Below are 19,494 nucleotides of genomic sequence, written 5' to 3'. Positions count from 1 at the left end.
GTGACCGCGTCCTGGATGCGGGCGGAAAATTTACAGCGCGTCCCGTGAAACAAAAAACAAACTTAACGAGGGCATCGCGACGCTGTTCATTCTCCCCCGCCCCTCCTTACACCACCCGGGGTGTAAGGACGGTAAATTAAGTGGGGTGGTGCTTTTTTTAAAAAAAAAGGGGAGGGGATGTTGTCTCCAGGGCCTCAGGGAGGATGTTTATGACGAGCTCCAGTTGCTGCATCTTCCCTCATTCAGTCAGTGTTCTCTCTGCAGTATGGCGAATGACTACCTGTTCAAGGTGCTGGTCATTGGGGACTGCACGGTGGGTAAGACCTCCCTGGTGCAGCGTTATGCTAACGACAGCTTCAGTAAGAACTACAAATCCACCGTGGGAGGTAAGTGTGTGTGTGTGTGTGTGTGTGTGTGTGTGTGTGTGTGTGTGTGTGTGTGAGAGAGAGACACACACTTTTTGTTGTTTGCTGCAATAAGGTGGAGGGATGAGTTGTACAACTTCCAAACTTGTTGTTATGACTTGAAAGTTGCACCAGCCAGAGTTGGTGGTATTTTTTGGGGGGGTGTGGAAGATTTTTAAAATAGCCCTGGCAGGAATTGGAGTGAAAAACAAAACCATAGAGAAGTACTGCGGTTGCTGCAAAGTTGAAATAAAAACAGATGTATTATCCGGAGAAACTCAGCGGGTCTTAGCGCCTGGTGGCCTCAGAAGCACTTGACCTTTTCAGGTCCAATATGAATTCTGAAGGGTCGCTGGACTGGAAACTTTACTGTCTCTCTCCCCAGATGCTGCCAGACCTGCTGAGTTTCTCCCAGTAGTTTCTGTTCTTGTTTCATGACTTTCTCTCAATTAGAGAACAAAATAGCATCATAACTAACTTAGCAAATTGGTAAAGTTCTCCACTGTTGTTACTCTTCTTTGAATGTTGCTCTCTTTCTGGGCACCCTCACATTTATGAGGTCTGTGCTTTCTTCCAACTCCCCACTTCACCACCCCCAAACAAAAACCAGTGGAACTGCCACTATTTCCCAGCTGTTTTCAGTTCTGACAGTCACTGAACTTGAAACATCAATTTTAATACACCTGACAGAACAGAAATTTATTGTCCTAGATGCAGTCATTCCCCCTGAATTTCACAGGTACTTTCAGTTTTGCTTCTCTCCTAGTTTAATGCCTTTGCTTCTTTCTATAACTGTTTTTAGGCCTTTTTTAAAGGTGCCGAGTAGGAGGATAACAAGTTTCTTCTTCTTCTGAAACTTGGTAACTTTCAGTACCAGTATGATTATATAATGTAATGCAGAACAAAATTATTCAGTCCATAGTCCAATAAGCACAGACAATCAAATTTAGAGAGATAACACTACTCCTTTCCCTGTAACTTTTGCTTGCTTTCAATTTCCTTTTATTTGTTACCATTAATCTAATCCTGCCTTCTGTTTTAAACAGTGCATTCCAGACTATGATAACACAAATGCAATTTCTAAATCTCTTCTCAGGTTGTTGGCCTTCCTGTGAGTGGAAATTGTTTTTAACTTAATTATACTAGTGCTCATTTTGAACCTTGAGCTAGTCGTGATATTACTTAGCTAATTAGAATATATAATTTACTGTCCTTTTTAAAGACAGTCAGCTTTAAATTAGGTGCATAGAAGTTTTAAAGTGCAGTTGGAACACTTAAAAAAATCACTTTAATGTCTACATTAACAAAAGAAAATAATTTTCAGATATCAATGAAATTGTGTTTTTTTAAACAATTTCCCACTTCTTTTCTTGTACCTTGACTTGGGATTTGATAAATGATTCCCTTTCTCTGCTTGCCTCTCTTTTTTTCTTATTCCTGTTCTCAGCTGAGCCAAGGGGTTTGAACAAACCCATCATCTTGCAAATCTTGAGCTTTTATAATTGTAGTTTCATAAGATTGATTACAAATAAACCACTTAATATTTCAGTTTATAATAAAATAATTTAGAAAAGTTCCTGAAGTGAAAGTCCACAGACATGATAAAAGGACAAGTGAGACCACTGCTTCTAAAGAGGTTGCATGCAAATTTCTGCTTTGCAAACTAACCTTTTCCTTGGGTTTTCTGTTTTTAGTTTTAGAACCTGAAGTGCCCAGTCTGTTCTTATTGTTAACCTGCACTCCTTTCTGTCAAAAATAAGAGCATGGCTTTGTGATCAGTATATTGATTGCTGTGTATCTTTATTGTACTGTATGAGTTAAAAGCAACTTGTTCTGAATTCTTTACAAATTTAAACTGTGCTAGAATAATAAAGTATTTTAACCATGAGCGGTCCAGATTGAACGGCAAACTACTCAACCTATGAGTAAGCGGCTGTTCTCTACCAAGGAAATCTATTGTAGTGCAATATACCAAGTGTGTAACTCTGAGGTGGAAATTACTTGTCTGTGTGACTAGTTGGAGGTTTTTGTAGGAATGTGAGCAATGTTTCAGCTGAGTGTTTGTGAGCTGAATTAAGTTGCTAATGACACATTGCACTTTTACACAATATGGGCAGAGCTATGTATGAAGAAATGGTTTTGAAGATTAAGATTTGACTTTTTTTCAGGGCAAATGGGTGAAAGAGAAGCTTTAATTGACAGAAGTTAAGCAAAATATTGACCCCATAAAGACTAATTATTTTGTTTGTTATAAGGGTCATAATTCTCCAACAGGTATATATTTATTTTTTAAAAACTGCTTAATACAACTAAAGTTGGAGATTGGAAGTGAAATCAGACCAAATTCTTAAATTGCATTTGAGGATGTGGTTGACAGACAGTTTCACAAAATTATCATGTCTGATAACTGAAAAGATGAGATTTGCAATTTGGAGAAGCAGTTGAATTGATTGGAAAGACTGGTGGGTTAATTTAAAAGCATATGTGCTGCACAATCAAATCTCAAGTTGACAATTTCATAATAATAGAGTAATCCTATTTTGTAAGAAGCTTTAGATTAACTCTTAACAAACCATGGTTTTGTAATTCGTTTGTGGTTGACAAGGTTTTATCCTTGTGCTTGACTAATGACCTGTAGACCTCTTTATTTTTCCCCAGAAACTGTAGTAGTTCTGGTTGTATCAAAAGCGCAGTAGCATGTCATTTTTAACAAGAGTATTTAAAACTGAATAAACACGGTCAGCCTTAACTCAATGTGGTAGCTTAATAATATTTGTTCTTTTTTTTTGAGAATGCAGCAGTAATTGCCACCGCTTGTTTGTTTTTAGAAAAAATTACTGCACATGGGCTGTGTTTTTAAAATTGACCTGCCTCTCTCTCTCTCTCTCTCTCACATCCAATAAGGCACTTAAGGTTACATAATGGATACATCTGCCAACTTTTAATTCCCCTCATGAGAATGAAAGAATGCCTGAGTAAAACATGGGCATTGAACTGAATTAAAATAGAGATGGAAACTATAGCTTCCTTTTTTTAAATGGAAAGAAAAATAAGCAGGCTTCCGGATCAGCACGATCCTGTTGACCTGTTCTGTTCTGTTCTGTGCTGAGCGGGTGACTTGTTTTCTTCATATGCTGAAGATTAAAGTTGAGCCTCAAATATTATTTCCTTTGTGGAAATGCATATGATATCTACACTTCAAAGTGGAGTTAGTGTCAGAAGTACGATGGGGTGTTCAGTCATTAATTTCAGTATTTCACCAATTACCTTGGCTAATTGCACCTCTTGCATTTGTTATGGACCAAACCCCCTCAAAATATTAAGATTCAAAGTTTTAGCAAAGATCTGTACCTTGGGTTGTGGGTAAGGTTGTTGACTTGCTCACCGATCTGGCTTGTTCTCATTGAGACACTTTGTCACCATGCTAAATAACGGCATCAGTGAAGCGATGTTATTCTACTCCACTTGGAATTTATACTGTTTTGTCTGTTGCGGTGAGTGGCATCATTTCTGGTTTTGATCTGTGTGTCTGTTTGTACATTAAAATTTGGATCCTGTGTGTTTGATTGCATTATGGTTGAGAACCATGCCTCTACGCGTACACGAAGAACATATCGGAACTGATGACAAGACTTCTAGACCCACTAGGAATCATGGTGGCCCACAGCCATCTACAGCAAACACTCTCAAGGATTAAAGATGCCATTCCCACAACATGCAGAATCAACATGGTTTACAACATACTGTGCAACAAGTACCACAAACATTACATTGGACATGCAAGAAGGAAACTAGCCATCAGAATACATGAACATCAACTAGCAGCAAAACAGCACAGTGAGCTCTCCTTAGTATCGGCGCACTCGGACAATGAAGGCCATCAGTTTAACTGGAACAAGTAAGCATCATAACCCAAGCCAAACATAGACATGCATGGGTATTCCTAGAGGCATGGTAATGCAAATCAACAAACATATAGAATTGGACGCTATGTACAAACCCATACAGATCAAAACCAGAGTAAGTTAGAATAACTCAGCTATTGAAAAAATTAACTGACTGCAAAATAGAATACCTATTATTAATTGACTGTTCCAATAAATTAAGGTCCCATAAACATCTGTTAGCCAAAAGGCAAATGTAGACAGATTTTTACATGCCATTCTAATCCAAGAAGAGTAACATCAAAAGAAGGTTCAGACAATAGCAGCTAGGAATCAATCACTAAAGCTGTTTTGAGACCCCAAACAGTTTCTGCTGATGAAGCTTAAAGCTAGAAAGTCTGCTCTGTGATAGCTGGCCGTACGCAGGCTGCTTCCATTCCAACTTTCCTTTAAAAAGCACATTCCCCAAAAGCACCATGTTAAGTTGTCTTCAATCGCCACTTCAGTGCCTCAGCCTTACAAACTCTTTTTGGACAAAATAGCCTTTCTAAAGTGATAGCATCATCACACCTTAGACCCAGATTTTGATGGTTCAGGTACCGTTCTGAATTGAGCAAATAATCTAGACTGATCCTTTAGTGCAACACAAGTAAACTTGCTGCAGGAACTGAGATAATAGGAATTGCAGATGCTGGAGAATCTGAGATAACAAGGTGTAGAGCTGGATGAATGCAGCAGGCCAAGCAGCATCTTAGGAGCAGGAAAGCTGATGTTTCGGGCCCAGACCCTTCATCCAGCTCCACACCTTGTTGCAGAGACTGTGGTTCTTAATACGTTAGGCAGGCCTTTAGTTTTGCCCAAGATTCCTCCTAGAATAGGACAAATCGCTTAAACCAATTGTACAACAGATTAAATTTTGTTTGGCAATTTATGGGTCTTGGCTCTGTGGCTGCCTACACAACCTGCACCACACTTTTAGATGGATTTCATTCATTGTAAACTGCTTTAGATTGCCCTGAGGTTGGAAAACTGCTGTGGAAGCACTTGCCCTTTCCTCCTTGCATTTTTGTTTGTGCAGTATTTGATATCGTAGAGGTTTATAAAATCATGAGGGGCATGGATCGGATGAATAGCCAAGATCCCACCCCTACAGGGTAAGGGAGTGGAAAACCAGAGGGTATGGCTTAGTGGGAGGAGAAAGAGATTTTAAAGAGCTGCTAGCGGAAGGGGAGGTGGATACAATAACTGCCTTTATAACGCATCTGGGTGGATTATGAGTCGGAGGTGTTTAGAAGGAGACACTATTAGAAACTGCTGGAAAAGCTCAGCAGGTGTGGCAGCATCTGTGGAGAGAAATCAGAGTTGATGTCTCTGATCAATTGACTCTCCCTCGTAATAGGATGTGGGCTGAATGCTGATAAATGGGACTAAGTCAGACTGGGATGACTGCAGACAAGTTAGACCGAAAGGGTCTGTTTTCCCATGCTGTACATCTGACTCAATGATTCTATTACATAACTTTACTTATGGGCATAATCATTTTTTTGTGAATATGACATAGCATTAATTGTCTAAAGATTTCTTTTCTAATGAAGTGAGTCAAATATAATAGACTGGGACTTTCTTGTCAGGTCTGTTCATTTTTCCGTACTACATAATTCATAGAATCATAGCTTCCCTACCGTGTGGAAACAGGCTCTTCGCCCCAACAAATCCAAACCAACCCTCAGACATCCCACCCAACCCCATCCCCCTTTAACCCACCTAATCTACAAATCCCTGAACATGGGTAATTTAGCATGGTCAATCCACCTAACCTGCACGTCTTTGGACTGTGGGAGGAAATTGGAGCACCCGGAGGAAATCCATGCAGACCTGGGGAGAATGTGCAAACTCCACACAGACTGCCTAATGTTGGAATTGAATCTGGGTTCCTGGTGCTGTGAGGCAGCAGTGCTAACCACTGAGCTACAGTAATTGCTCACTTCATGTTTACGCACAGTACTGTTAGTATCAAATGGTTGTCAATTATGGACATTTAAAATGAAAAGTGTTTAGAATTTGTCAGTTCTACATGGGCTGTTTCACACGAGGTGCTACCCCATCCTGATGGGGTAAAACAGAAGTGGTCTATTTTACCTCTGTGGAACTAAAGTAAGATATTTTCCAAAGTAGAAAAACACTATGTCCTGTATCGCCAACTTTGTATTTATTGATGGACCTGAAGCAGAGGTCTTTCACTTGGGTCATTATTTTTGGAGAATGGGCTGGACTAAAGTCAGCAGCATAGCAGTGGTGCCCTTGACTTTAGAGATGAGCAGCCTATGCTGAGTTTGCGCTCTTGTGGATTTCCTCATTCCTGATGGGAATTTAAATCTATCATGTTGGGGGGGGGGGGGGGGGTTACCAGGCATCCCACGCAAGCATATCAGTTAGCAGGGAAGTCACAAATCAATTGAAGTATTCTCACAAGTGGCAAATCAAGAAGTAAATACCTCCTTTTAATTTTTAAACTCTTGCAGTTGGTGAACTAGATGTTGAAGTGCACACTGGGATTCATGTGGAAGATGGGGGAATCTTTGATCCAGAAATTCTAGGTTCAGAGGCAGGTGCACTACCCACCAGACGACAGGACCTCCTGTATAGACTTGCTCAAGCATTTTAAAAAGGCAGTGGTGCCTTTGTATAACAAGTCACCCTTAATTTTTAAAAAAGTTACATTTTTATTTCATAGCAAGAGTACCATGATAAAGTGAAAGTTTTCATCAGTTCCCTATTTGAATGTTATGCTCTGGGGATTTCAACAAGTTACTTGAAGAATGCAAAATCACTAATAGTAAAACCTGGATTTCTGCATCACTTTGCATAAGAGCAGGCTTTATAGCTGCTGTCAGTTTTAAGGAAGTGATGATGGCAATTGCTGACTTTGTGTGGTTTTTTTTACCATCGTTGCCAATAACAAAATCCGGATCAGTGACACATGCTATCTCTGACCATAACTGGATCTTTGCTAAATTAAATGCTTTAAGATTGTTTTCTATCCCGAATGTTGTCGCTATATCTTTCTCATTACTTTCAGTGGACTTTGCGTTGAAGATTATACAGTGGTCTGACTCGGAGACTGTTCGACTCCAGCTTTGGGATATTGCTGGTAAATGCTTGTTTCTTCGTTCACATTCAATCAGAGAAGTTTACAACAAAGTCTATCCTTGTATTCTTTAAAGAATACAAGTCTATATTTGTCTTGACTAGATCAATGATTGATTGAAATGTTAGTACAACTAAATATATAGTGAGCTGCTTTAGGGGGGGCAAAAATAGTACAACACATTGTCACCTACCACCTGGACCTTTTTTCTGCACAGATGTGGTACCATTTTAAATCATGGCAATAATTCACCAAGGTGAGCTGCTCAAGTTTGTCACAGTTGGGAAAGAAACATTTGACTACAGTTGAAATAATCTTCAAAACGATATTGGAGTTGACAAGGCAATAATTTTCTGACAACTGTCAAGTTTTAGATCTTGGAAATTGTTAGGAAGATGTGTTTGACAAAGAAAATGTACATCAGTTGCACACATGGTATTACTCTGGGAAATTCTGGGAACAGGATCACTTCTTTACTTGCACTGAATCAATTTCATACTGAGAATAGACTGACATGGTAAGACCCAATCAAATTGAAAATAATTACTACTACTACTCTTCAAAGTTATTTCATTTCTAACCAAACAGTAAAGGTACATGTATTAACTTTTTTTCTTGGAATTGGGAACAGGAATGGGTCATCCAGCCCATCAAGCCTGCTGTGCTAATCAATGATTTGTAGTTGACTGGAAACTTCAGTACCTTTTTTCCACACAAGCCCTGTAACGTCTGACACAACTGACCAAGCAATTATCAACCTGTACACTTATACTCAATGAGCTCCCATAGTCATCTGGTGTAGAGATTTCCAACAAATATGATAGTGATTAAATTTAATATTGTTCTTGGGTGATGGATTACTTTTGACAGCAGAATGTTCTGCTTTATGCCTTATAGTCAAAGACAAAGTGTCCCCAATATTGTATTTAAAAACACATGTAAGTGAGTTGATTTTGAAAATATCTACCTTTTTTTATGGAAACAGGAGTGACAAACTCCCCTGACTCTGACCAAATCTCTTGTTTTTGAGTCAGCAGGTTTTACTGCATCCTTTTTCCTCTTCACATCTCCGTTCAATTTTTGTCACTTGAATTTTTACTAGAAAAAGATTACCAGTCTTCCATAAGTGAAAGGACTGTGTCAGTCAGCACCCTCCTTTTTATGAATAAATTATTAATTTTTCTTCATTTGTAGGCCAAGAGCGCTTCACTTCCATGACCAGACTATATTACAGAGATGCTGGAGCATGCATTGTTATGTTTGATGTGACAAATACAACAACCTTCCGGAATTGCCTCAAATGGAAGCATGATTTGGATAGCAAAGTTGCTTTGGTGGATGGAAGCCCTGTGCCATGTATTCTTTTGGCAAACAAGGTGAATCAAAATTGCTTTGCAGCATTTGTGTTCTACGACTTGTTTCTTTATCTGTTTGTAATGGATAGCTTCTAACCTTTATGTAACTGTGGCACTTTTGGATGAGTGGATAGAAGCAATGGATATTGTTCTTGCATTCAAACATTATGGAATTTATAAATATGACCAAAAAATATGATTTGGGCATTATGCCCTAACATTGCTTTCTTCTTAAAGTCTCCCCACTTCATTTAGTAACTATTTAAAAACTAATGGAGAAGAGCAGACGATTCCAAGAAATAAGATTGAGACTGTTTTCTCCATGACTAGTATTCTTCTCTCCTCTTTTTTTTTTGCAGAATGCGATCATGGTTATGTGTCACAATCGGGTTCTAAAGGGATTTGGAACTTGTGTATCTCCATTATATCTTAATATTGATATTTTTAAACATCTGCACATTGGTATGGGAAGAACCTCTGGTACTTAACTATTTAAAGTTGTTGGCTTATCAACTTGTTCTCCATAATGTTAAATAGACATGACATGGGGTGTGTACTGTAACTTAAATAACATGTCCCCTTAAATCCTTTACTTAGACTGAGAATTACCGATCTAAACTTCTGTTACATAATGTATCTTTGAACTCAAACGAAGAAGGAAATTTGTGTTCAAATTTTTAAAATTTTTTGAGCATTTTTCCAGTCCCAAAAAATTAAAATACTGTTGACTATTCAGTTTTCAGATATTAAAGATTTGTTCTGGATCCCTTAAGTCTCTAGTAGCTTTCGTTGCCAAGTCCCAAAAGTGTTCAAATTTTTTTTTCTTCGGTGTACACCAAACAGTTGTTTCTGATATGCCTTATGAGGCATAACATTAAATTTCATCTCCTATTCCTGAACCCAGCAGCTTACTTTATTCATAAGCATTTGTATGTGGTCAATCTGCTTGTACAGTTGCTTGCAGCTTTCTTTTGGTGGGTTGCTTCCAGGTGTGAATAGAGAATTTGAACTGCTACAAAGCTCCACTAATGTGCAAACTTGACTCCTGTTATAATTATAGAACAAAAAAAATTTACAGTACAGGAACAGGCCCTTTGGCCCTCCAAGCCTGCACAGACATGCGCCCATCACAACTTAAAACCCCCTACCCTTCCCGGGACCATATTCCTCTGTTCCCATCCTGTTCATATATTTGTCAAGATGTCGTTTTAAAAGTCACTATAGTATCTGCTTCCACTCTCTTCCCTGGCAGAGAGTTCCAGGCTCCCACCACCCTCTGTGTATAAAAGTCGGGGGGGGGGGAAATCTTGCCTCATACATCACCTTTTTAAAACCATGGCCCCCAGTAACTGACTCTTCTGACTATCCAATCTGTCATAATTTTGTAGGCCTTTATCAGTTTGTCCCTTAACCTCCATTGTTCCACTGAGAACAACCCAGGTTTCTCCAACCCCTCATAGCTAATGCCCACCATACCAGGCAACATCCTGGTAAATCTTTTCCTCTAAAGCCACCACATCCTTCTGGTCGTGTGGTGACCATAATTGAACACGATATTCCAAATGTGGCCTAACTAAGGTTCTCTTAAGCTGCAACATTACCTGCCAATTTTTAAACTCAGTTCCCTGGCTGATGAAAGCAAGCATGCCATATACCATGTTTTGCCACTTTCAATGACCTGTGTCCCTGTACACCCAGATCCCTCTGCTTATCAGTAGTCTTAAGGGTTCTACCACTTACTGTATATTTTCCATCTGGATTAGACCTCCCAAAATGCATAACCTCTCATTTTTCCAGATCAAGCTCCATCTGCCACTGCTCAACATTGATCCCTGAGAAATGCCACTAGTCACAGCCCTCTATTCAGAAACGCACCCTTCCATGGCTACCTGTTGTCTTCTGTGACCGAGCCAATTCTTTTTTTAATTCATCTTGCAAGTTCACCTCTGACCCTGTGTGACTTCATCTTCTAAATCAGCCTGCCATGAGGGACCTTATCAAAGGCCTTGCTGAAGTTCATGTCGACAACATCCACTGCCCTACCTCCTCGATCATCTTCATCACTTAAAAAAAACTCAACCAAGTTAGTGAGACACAATCACCCCTTCACAAAACCATGTTGCATCTTGCTAATACACCCTTTGATTTCTAGGTGGGAGTAAATCCTGTCCTGAAGAAACCTCTTCAATAATTTCCCTACCACTGAGTAAAGCTCACCAGCCTGAAATTAGCTGGATTATCCCTGCCACTCTTCTTAGCCAATGTTGTTCCTTTGTTTATGCTCCAATACTCTAGAACCTCCCCTGTAGCCAGTACGGATAGAAAGATTTCCCTCGGCCCCAGCAATTTCTTCCCTTGCCTCTGTTGTGGAGTAGATCTCATCAGGCCCTGGGCACTTGTCTACCTTTTAATGTTTTTTTTTCAAGACCCTCAATACCACCATCCTTTTAATCTCAACATGACCCAAAATATCTACACACCTTTCCCCAGATGCATCATCCAACAAGTCCTTCTCTATGGTGAATACTGACGCAAAGTACTCATAATACCTCACCTGTTTCCTCTGGCTCCACACACATTCCCTTCCCTGTCTGAATGGGCCAACCCTCTTAATCCTGTTGGCCAGTGGATTTTTTTTTTTAAATGACCCATTTTAGCCCTCCTGATGCCTTAAGTTTCTTTTGACTTTCATTGTATTCCAGCCTTGATAAATGCTTTTTTTTCTCTTTGATTAGGCTCACAATATCTCGTTATCCAAGGTTCCTTAAACTTGCCATACTTATCCTTCATCCTTAAAGGAACATGCTGGTCCTGAGGTCCCAGCAACTTACATTTGGAAGCTTCCCACATACCATATGTTGATTTGCCCTCAAACATCTACCTCCAGTCTACATTCTTCAGTTCCTGCCTAATATTATAATCATTTGAAATAAACATTACCAAAATAAACACAAACCAAAAGAACTGTGGATGATGTAAATCTGGAACAAATCAGAACCTGAAGGAAGGGTCCTAGGGTTCTGAAACATTAATTCTGATATTTTTCTTCAAAGTTGCTGCCAGCCTGAGCATTTCCAGCAACTCCTGTTTTAACTGTTGGACAACTTTTGCCCATTTTGTTCTTCAATAGTTCTGCTAAGTCTTTTGTGATAGGGTGGCTTTACTCAGCCAGTTTTATTTTTGGTATCTTTGTTTGTTTTGCATACACGGTTTCCCTGGTTCTCTGTATATATTGACTAGCATAACAGCTCAATATTATTGGAGGACACCTCTGTCCTGTACTGAAAGTTTAGCATTCCCTGATAATCGAGCAAAGATGGGCATATAGAAAATTGCTAACCTTCATAACTGCTATCAAATCAAGAAAAAAGGAGTTACCCTTCCTCTTGCACTGCAACAGGGCAATGACAGCCAGTCTCAAACCTCTTTGCCATGCAGGTAAGTGATCCATGGGAGCTTGAATTTGAGAAAGAAATGTTGGTATTGAATTGCAAAAAGTGAATTTTGCACTAAGGAACCACCAGGTGGTGCTGCTTTTTTTGTGTGAAACTAACACCATGAAACAGCATTTTTAAATATCATCATCTGAACTGCAAGAAAAGTTTGCAGCATGGTTAAATGAATGCAGATATTACAAACATTCTATTTTTCACTTGTGCAGTAATGCTGATTTCTGCCAACATTTGGATGGGAAGGAAGAGTTGAATTGATCTTAGTTTTATGACTGAATTTTCAAACCACTTAAAACTGTTTCCTTCACCTGCAAACAACAAATTAAATATTTTTAAAACTTCACCCTCTGAAGTCTGAAAGAATTTATGAAAAAAATCTGAATATGTATGCAATTTGTCATTTTTAGTTTAGAAAATTGGTACTATTTGCTTTACTACCTAAAAGGGAGCTTTGTTTGGATAATGCTTTTTGTATTTTGAAAGAAGGATTTTTTTTTCCCCCCATGCTTACCAATTTTTTTTCTCTCCACCCGTCCACCCCACAAATAGTGTGATCTGTCAGAATGGGCAATCAGCAGAAGTGAGATTGATCTCTTCAGTAAAGAAAACCACTTTGTTGGTTGGGTTGAAACTTCAGTGAAAGAAAACAAGAATGTTGCTCAAGCCATGAGGTATGTTATGGAATAATTCAAAAGAATTTAGTTTAATTTTTTCATTTACTAGGTAGCTTGCAAGAAATACTAAATATTACACTTTGCTGCTTTTGAGCAGTCACCGGAGCAGAAGTAGACCATTCAGCCTGACAAACCTGTCCTGCAATACATTACAATTTTTGGTTTATCAAACTTTTCAGTGCCAACTACTCAGTCTCCTAACCCTCTATCCCATTGGTAATCAGAAATCCATCAATCTCTACCTTTCAAACATACACTCATTAAGCTTCCTCAGTCCTCTGGGGGATTTCCAAAGATTCACAACCCTGAGTAGAGCACATTCTCTTTGTATATGTAGTGAAACAAGTTTTTGTTGTAATCAACTTAGAATTTTTTTAGTATTCTGGACATGAGATTTTAACATTTAAAAAATAACTTGCTTTGTTTTTCAGAGTATTAGTGGAGCAGTTGATGTCAAAGCCTAGTCTGGGACCTACAAACCAAAACCAAGGGGATTACATTCAATTGAAAGAAATGTCAAAAAGTGAACGTCATTGGAATTCAGCATGCTGTTAAAAAAATTAGAATGCAACACTGATGTGAATTTTGTATGATCTCCATGTCTTCTAATGAATTAAGTTTAATTAGGTTTTTTTCACCAGACAAATTCTGGAGGAGTTCTGAACATTGGACTATTATGAATCTCATCCATGTAAGTTAACTACATTTTTAAATATTAAATGGGTATGATTTTTGATCAGAAGTTTTTACATTGGCTAGTGCTCAAATTCTACGAGAAATTCAGTTCCTCATTCCTTGATGTAGGAACAGAAATACAACTTGTTACTTTATTACCAATAAAAATTGTTAAAGGTATGGACTATGACAAACTTGGTTTACATCGAGTAAGGTTGACTTTCAGTATTATAAACTAGTAAACCGTTCCTTTCGGAGTATGATCAAAGGTCACAGGGAAAAGTGTAAACTGCTCCATGATTTTGTTTTGGTAGTGATGAACTGTTCATGTCATAACATATGTTTACATGTGCCAGTGCCTCTGTTCTTGCTTTTCTGGTTTGTTCAGTATTACATTCTGTGCAATACTTTCGCTGTTCTAAAGGTGCTGTGACACTTCTTTTTTTTTGCATTAAAAGTAATAAATCAGATTAGATATTGCAAGCATTTCTCCATAGAAATAGAAATTTGATTAAATCCTAGGAAGTCTAAAACAATTTGATTTAAAGCACGTTCTTGCATGTTTTATTACCACAACCTAACCAAGTGTGGCAGTAAATCCACTTATAGAGCTCGTTTCTGGAAAGCATCAAATACCTAATTGCCTTTAGATGACAAGACATCCAAGCTTATGGGAGTTTAGCTTTTTTTTTTGTAACTAAACATATCTGTTGAAGATTTCTGCAATTCACTTTGTTTTATGAATTTAAATATTGCTTCAATCAAACTCCTCTAGTCCAGTAGTATTTTAAAAATCATTATTGGCCTTTAAAATCACCTATGTGCAACTCTTAAGTGAACAACTAATCATGTACTGAAATCTGTGGCATCAATTCACGTTCCATCTGTATAAACCGCATGGAGTTATTTTGCGTGCTGTAGTTCCTTGGCTTGGTACCAGTTTGGAAAAATCTGCAAAACCTGGAGTCAGGTTTTTTGACTATTTGAAACAAAAATCCAAATTCTTTCAAGTAAACTAACAGATTAGGAAAGGTTTTGCCTTTGAGCAATGTTTTTATTTTTCGCAATCCTTTTTCATTTTCTGTTTTTATGAATCCACAATGATTTGTTCCTAATGTTTAAATTTCCTCCCTTACACAGCCACAGTGAGCATCCAGGTCTTCTGCCAAATGACACTTTCTAGAAACTTTTAGCCTCAAATTACACTAAAGTTGAATACAATATTATGCTTTTTATTGTGTCCAGAAATCTCCAGACTGGTGTAATTTAATTATGTAGAAATCTTTGATCACCTGTAAACACTTTCTGTACCTTCTAGTAAATGCTGTAAAAACAAAAGCTTTATGAATTAGTTGTGAATAATTAAACATTTTTATAGTAGCTTTAAGGCTGATTTTTCTTTTGAATGATGAAATGTGAATTTCCAGATTATAAATCACGGATTGGCTTTGAGCACAAATTCCAGTTAAAATGATGCATACCTGTTTTGGGTTTTTTGTTTTTGGGATGAGAATGAATGTACCAAACTTGTTAATCTACAATCTGTGGAATACCAGGTAGAACTGATATTACAGCTGTATTATGCATGCATTACACAGTATTTCCTTCAGTGTACAATCTGAATAATGTGCCAGCAGCTAAAAGAAAATATCATACACGTGATACACTTTTTTAAATTAGTAAATTCCCAGCACTATTTGTCGCCTCCTTCCTATCTAATTTCTAGAAGTAAAACCCAGTTTCTGGATACAACTTGAGTTGAACTGCTTGAGCACTCAGCTCTCCTTTCACTAGGTATTTACTGTATAATGCAACCTGTGATTCCAATAGATGATCTCAGGACTATAATTCTACGACTGACTTTTTGAAATGTTTCAATCTTGCAGTGTGTTGTCATTTTTTTTTAAACCTCAAACTGCATGCTTATGTTAGTGACTAAGAATGTAATCCTTTGACTTCCTCATTCTGGTGCCATTATAAATCAGTCAAGTGAATTTCATGTTGTCATGCACTTGTACAGTTGTGGTTTTTGCATCCTTTTTATTTGAAATATGTAATATATATGCAATAAAGAATTTATTCTTTTTTTAATTAAGTGTTCTGATTTTTGTGGGGTAAATGTTGAATGTTTTTGCTTTTGGACCATAGCAAAAATCTATTTCCAAATCTCCAATAATTAAGAGGATTAAAAATTAATGTACATGAAAGAAATTGGGACAATGCTACAAGATGTTTCTTCCATGCTGCAGGGTCCAAAGGATAGTGGGGAAATGAGAATTCAGCTGCATTTTGCTTGCTACCTTATATGTAGTAATTATTTTGGAAAATGTTTATCCATTTTACCAGCTCTTGAGTGGTGTTGAATCTAGAATTGAAGCCTTGGGCTCAAGTACCCCACTTCTGCCCCTAAGCAAGTCTGACAGCTAGGCTGCTATTGTAGTGCAATATAATGGGAGTGATGAAATATAATGGGAGTGATGAATTGACTTTTTATTTAATTATCTGTAATTATGTCTCTGGCAAGGCCAGTATTTGGTTGACCCTCCTAATTGCTCTCTAGATAGTGGCAAGCCATTTTTCCAGAATGGCTGGAGCCTTTGTACGAGCTCCTTTTTTTTAAAATGTATCAGCCTTTCAGATGAGCCAGTTAGAGGGAGGCTCCCTCTAAGTATTTTTTTTAGCTGAAAATATCGATTTTTGGAATTCTCTGTTCAAGATCCTCTATTTTTTGAAGTAGAGAAGTTCTCATCAGAACTGGTAGTTATGGGTAGTTGCTGTGTGCAAATTGCTACTTGTGTTCCAACACTAGTGACTACTCTTCAAAAGCATCTCAATGAGCATAAAGTTGAGGTGTCATGTGGCTATAATAGGTGCAATTTAATTCAGGTTTTATTTTAGCGTAGGGGATTTCTGACCCAGTAACGACCACCTTTTCAAGTCCAAGGTGATGGTGTAACATCAGAAAGTTTTAGCAGGTAATGCTGTTCCCATGTTTGCTGTGGTTCTTCCAGGCTTGGAAGTTTGTTCACTTGGAAGTTGCTTTTGAAAACACCTAGGATGTTGTGGATGGTATAAACTACGTAATGGTGGGTGTGAATACTTGAGGCAATGGATGGATGCCAAGTGACCTTGAACACACACTTTAATTTTGTCATTTCTTCTTCAGACACTGTTACCACTTCTGATTAATTGTTTCAGATTCTGCTGTGCGTGTTTGCTATGAAGGTGACTAGAGTCCAAAAGAAACTTGGTTGTGAAGTTCTTTTAGGATGCCTTCAAGAAGTAAGGTGATATATAAATTCTCTTCTGGATTCCATGGCAATTGAGGGAGACATCCCAACTTTTGTTTACTCTGCTACTTTTAGAAATCTAGGATAAACCTGAATGAAATCCACATTTTTTAACGTCCCTTTCTAAAGGTTAGACATGGCCAGCTAAAATGCACCTGAAAAGTTTCCATGGGAATAGTGGCAGGCAATTCACAGACAATTGATTTAAGTTACTCGATGTTTACGTAGTGTTTTCTTTTTGTTTTATTGTCACGTACCTATCGAAGTACAGTGAAAAGTTTCATTTGCAAGCAGTACAGGTAGTCATGGGTGGGGGGGAAAAAATTTGGATGGTGACATATACAAGTTGTACTACATAGGCTTTGCACAAAGCAAGATCAATGTTAGTTGAAGTTAGTCTATTCATCAATCTAATAGCAGCGAAGAAGCTGTTGAACCTATTGGTATGTTCAATCTTCTACCACCCAGATGATGGAAGACTCTTTTGGGGAGCATTATCAGAGTGAGATGGGTCTTTAATGTTAGCAGCCTTTTCTGCAGAAATGAGAGGTGCAAATGGAGTGCATAGACGGAAGTTGGCTTCTATGATGGCCTGGGCTGTGTGCACAACCCAATGCGGTTTCTCTCAATCCCAGGCAGAACAGTTGTACCAGTCTGTGCACACAACAGAATGGTTTCTATAAAAGCTGAGGAGTGTCCTTTTTTTTGAGACATGCCAAATTTCTTGAGCTGCAAGAAAAAGTGTTCTGACTTCCTCGACCGTCACATCTACGTGGTAAGTCCAGGACAGGTGATTTATTATTGTCACTACCAGGAACTTATTGAGCTCAACCCTGTTAACATCTATTTCACTGATGCAGATGGGGGTGTGGTCTCCTTGTGGACTTCAGAACAAAATGTTCTTTTTGCTCACATTTGACAGGTTGTTATTGCACCAAGCCCCCCTCCCTTCTGCTTGTAATTGTTTGATATCCATCCTACCATGGTGTCCTCAGTAAACTTGTAGATAGCATTTGTTTAGAATTTTGCTGCACAGTCATGGTGTATGTAGAGTACAGTAGGAAGCTGAGAATGCAATGGGGTTGGGGGTTGAAGTATGGAGTGTTAGTGTGAAGGAGGTGCATTTGGCAACCTTCACTGCAGTCTATGGGTTGGGAAGCTGAGGATCCAGTTGCAGAGGGTGGAGCTAAGACCTCGGACTGAATTTTGGTCAGTCTTGAGGTGATAATGGTGTTGAAGGCAGAGCTATAGTCTGAGCAGGTGTCATCGTCCACATGTTCCAGGGCGAATGCAGGGCTGGGAAAATGGCATCCAGTGGACCTGTTTACAGTCAGTAGGCAAATTGTAGGGGATCAATTTAACAAAACAATTTTTACAATGCTTGCCATTACAAGTTTTCAAATTCTGCAAATTTTAATCTTTTTCATGCTTTTATAAATCTAACGCACTTTTTTATTCTTTCATGGGATAATGGTAAGGCTAATTGGCTAGGCCAGCATTCATTGTCCATCCCTAAAATTAAGTGTCAACCACAGCTGTGGGTCTGGAGTCCTGCACATAGACCAGACCGCTAAGGACAGCAGAACCAGATCAGTGTTTCTGACAATCAGCAGAACACAATTTTACACAGTAGAGGTGCTTTGGCCCACTATGTTGTGCCAAACCTTTACTCTAAACCTAAGATCTATCTAACCTCCACCCCAATTTTAACATCTATATGCCTGCCTAGTAGCCGCTTAAATGCCCTAAATGAGTCAGACTCCACTACCCTCTCTGGCAATGTATTCCACGTCCCTACCTCTGACGTCTCCCCTATAATCTACCTCCACTCAACAATAGATTCATGATCGCATTTAGACTCTGAACTGAATTTTAATTCCAGATTAAAATTGTGCCATCTGCAGGTCTTCTAAACATTGTTAATCCAGAGACCTGGATATAATCTATTGATTAATGCCAGTAGGTCTTTTACCTCACCCACTTTGCTTCCTTTTCTGCCATTAATGGAGACTTCTGAAGTTTGTGGATCATTGGCACATCTGCCTTCAGTGTCCACATCCAGACTTGCAGGTTTGCTAAATAATTGCAAACCTAATCTGTATCCCTCTACTTCCTTTATTTGTAACAATTACATGGTGTATTTAAAATAAGTGGCTCTTTCCTGTTGATTCAACTAAAACTTACTATTGTTCTCTAATAGAAGTCTTTTGGATCTGTGAGCCTAGTGTGTCAACTGAGACGTACGTTGGGATTTGGTTAGGTGTCATACTTGTAATTTGAAGAGTTTTTTGGTCTTGGTGCACTTAATATAGAAAGCATCCCAGCTTCATGAGCAACTGGTAGCTCTATATTAATTCTGACAAAGTATCAATAAAACATTTGGTATATAAATGAAGACTCCAACATAAAGCATTGGAGTACTTGTTCATGTTCTACCCAATCATGGGTACTGGGTATCTAATAGCTTGTTGACAGTCTGATATTAGGTGGGTATAAAATGCCAGTTTTATTGGTGGGAAAGACCCAAGGTACAAACACAACACGTGCAGTAATGCTCACTAAATGGGGTGTGAATGTTGATTCTTGCATTACATTTCAGTTTTCTGTGTAAC

General features: G+C 38.5%; 1 protein-coding gene across 2 annotated transcripts; it reads left to right on the top strand.

The window, feature by feature from the left end:
* Positions 1–15,683, top strand: LOC125462990 (ras-related protein Rab-7L1-like). 2 transcript variants are annotated; one of them, XM_048553570.2, is made up of 5 exons: positions 1–386; positions 7,368–7,439; positions 8,631–8,812; positions 12,793–12,914; positions 13,349–15,683. In XM_048553570.2, the coding sequence occupies exons 1-5, from the start codon at positions 266–268 to the stop codon at positions 13,470–13,472; spliced, it is 621 nt and encodes a 206-aa protein (XP_048409527.1). In that variant the 5' UTR covers positions 1–265; the 3' UTR covers positions 13,473–15,683. The 2 variants fall into 2 exon arrangements, with proteins under 2 accessions (XP_048409527.1, XP_059509335.1); XM_059653352.1 differs by lacking the exon at positions 7,368–7,439.
* The last annotated feature ends 3,811 nt before the right edge of the window (positions 15,684–19,494 follow it).

This window comes from Stegostoma tigrinum, chromosome 21 (genome assembly GCF_030684315.1).
Source record: "Stegostoma tigrinum isolate sSteTig4 chromosome 21, sSteTig4.hap1, whole genome shotgun sequence".
Classification (NCBI taxonomy): domain Eukaryota; kingdom Metazoa; phylum Chordata; class Chondrichthyes; order Orectolobiformes; family Stegostomatidae; genus Stegostoma; species Stegostoma tigrinum.
Note: the sequence above shows the minus strand (reverse complement) of the source record. Positions and strands in the feature narration are given on the sequence as shown.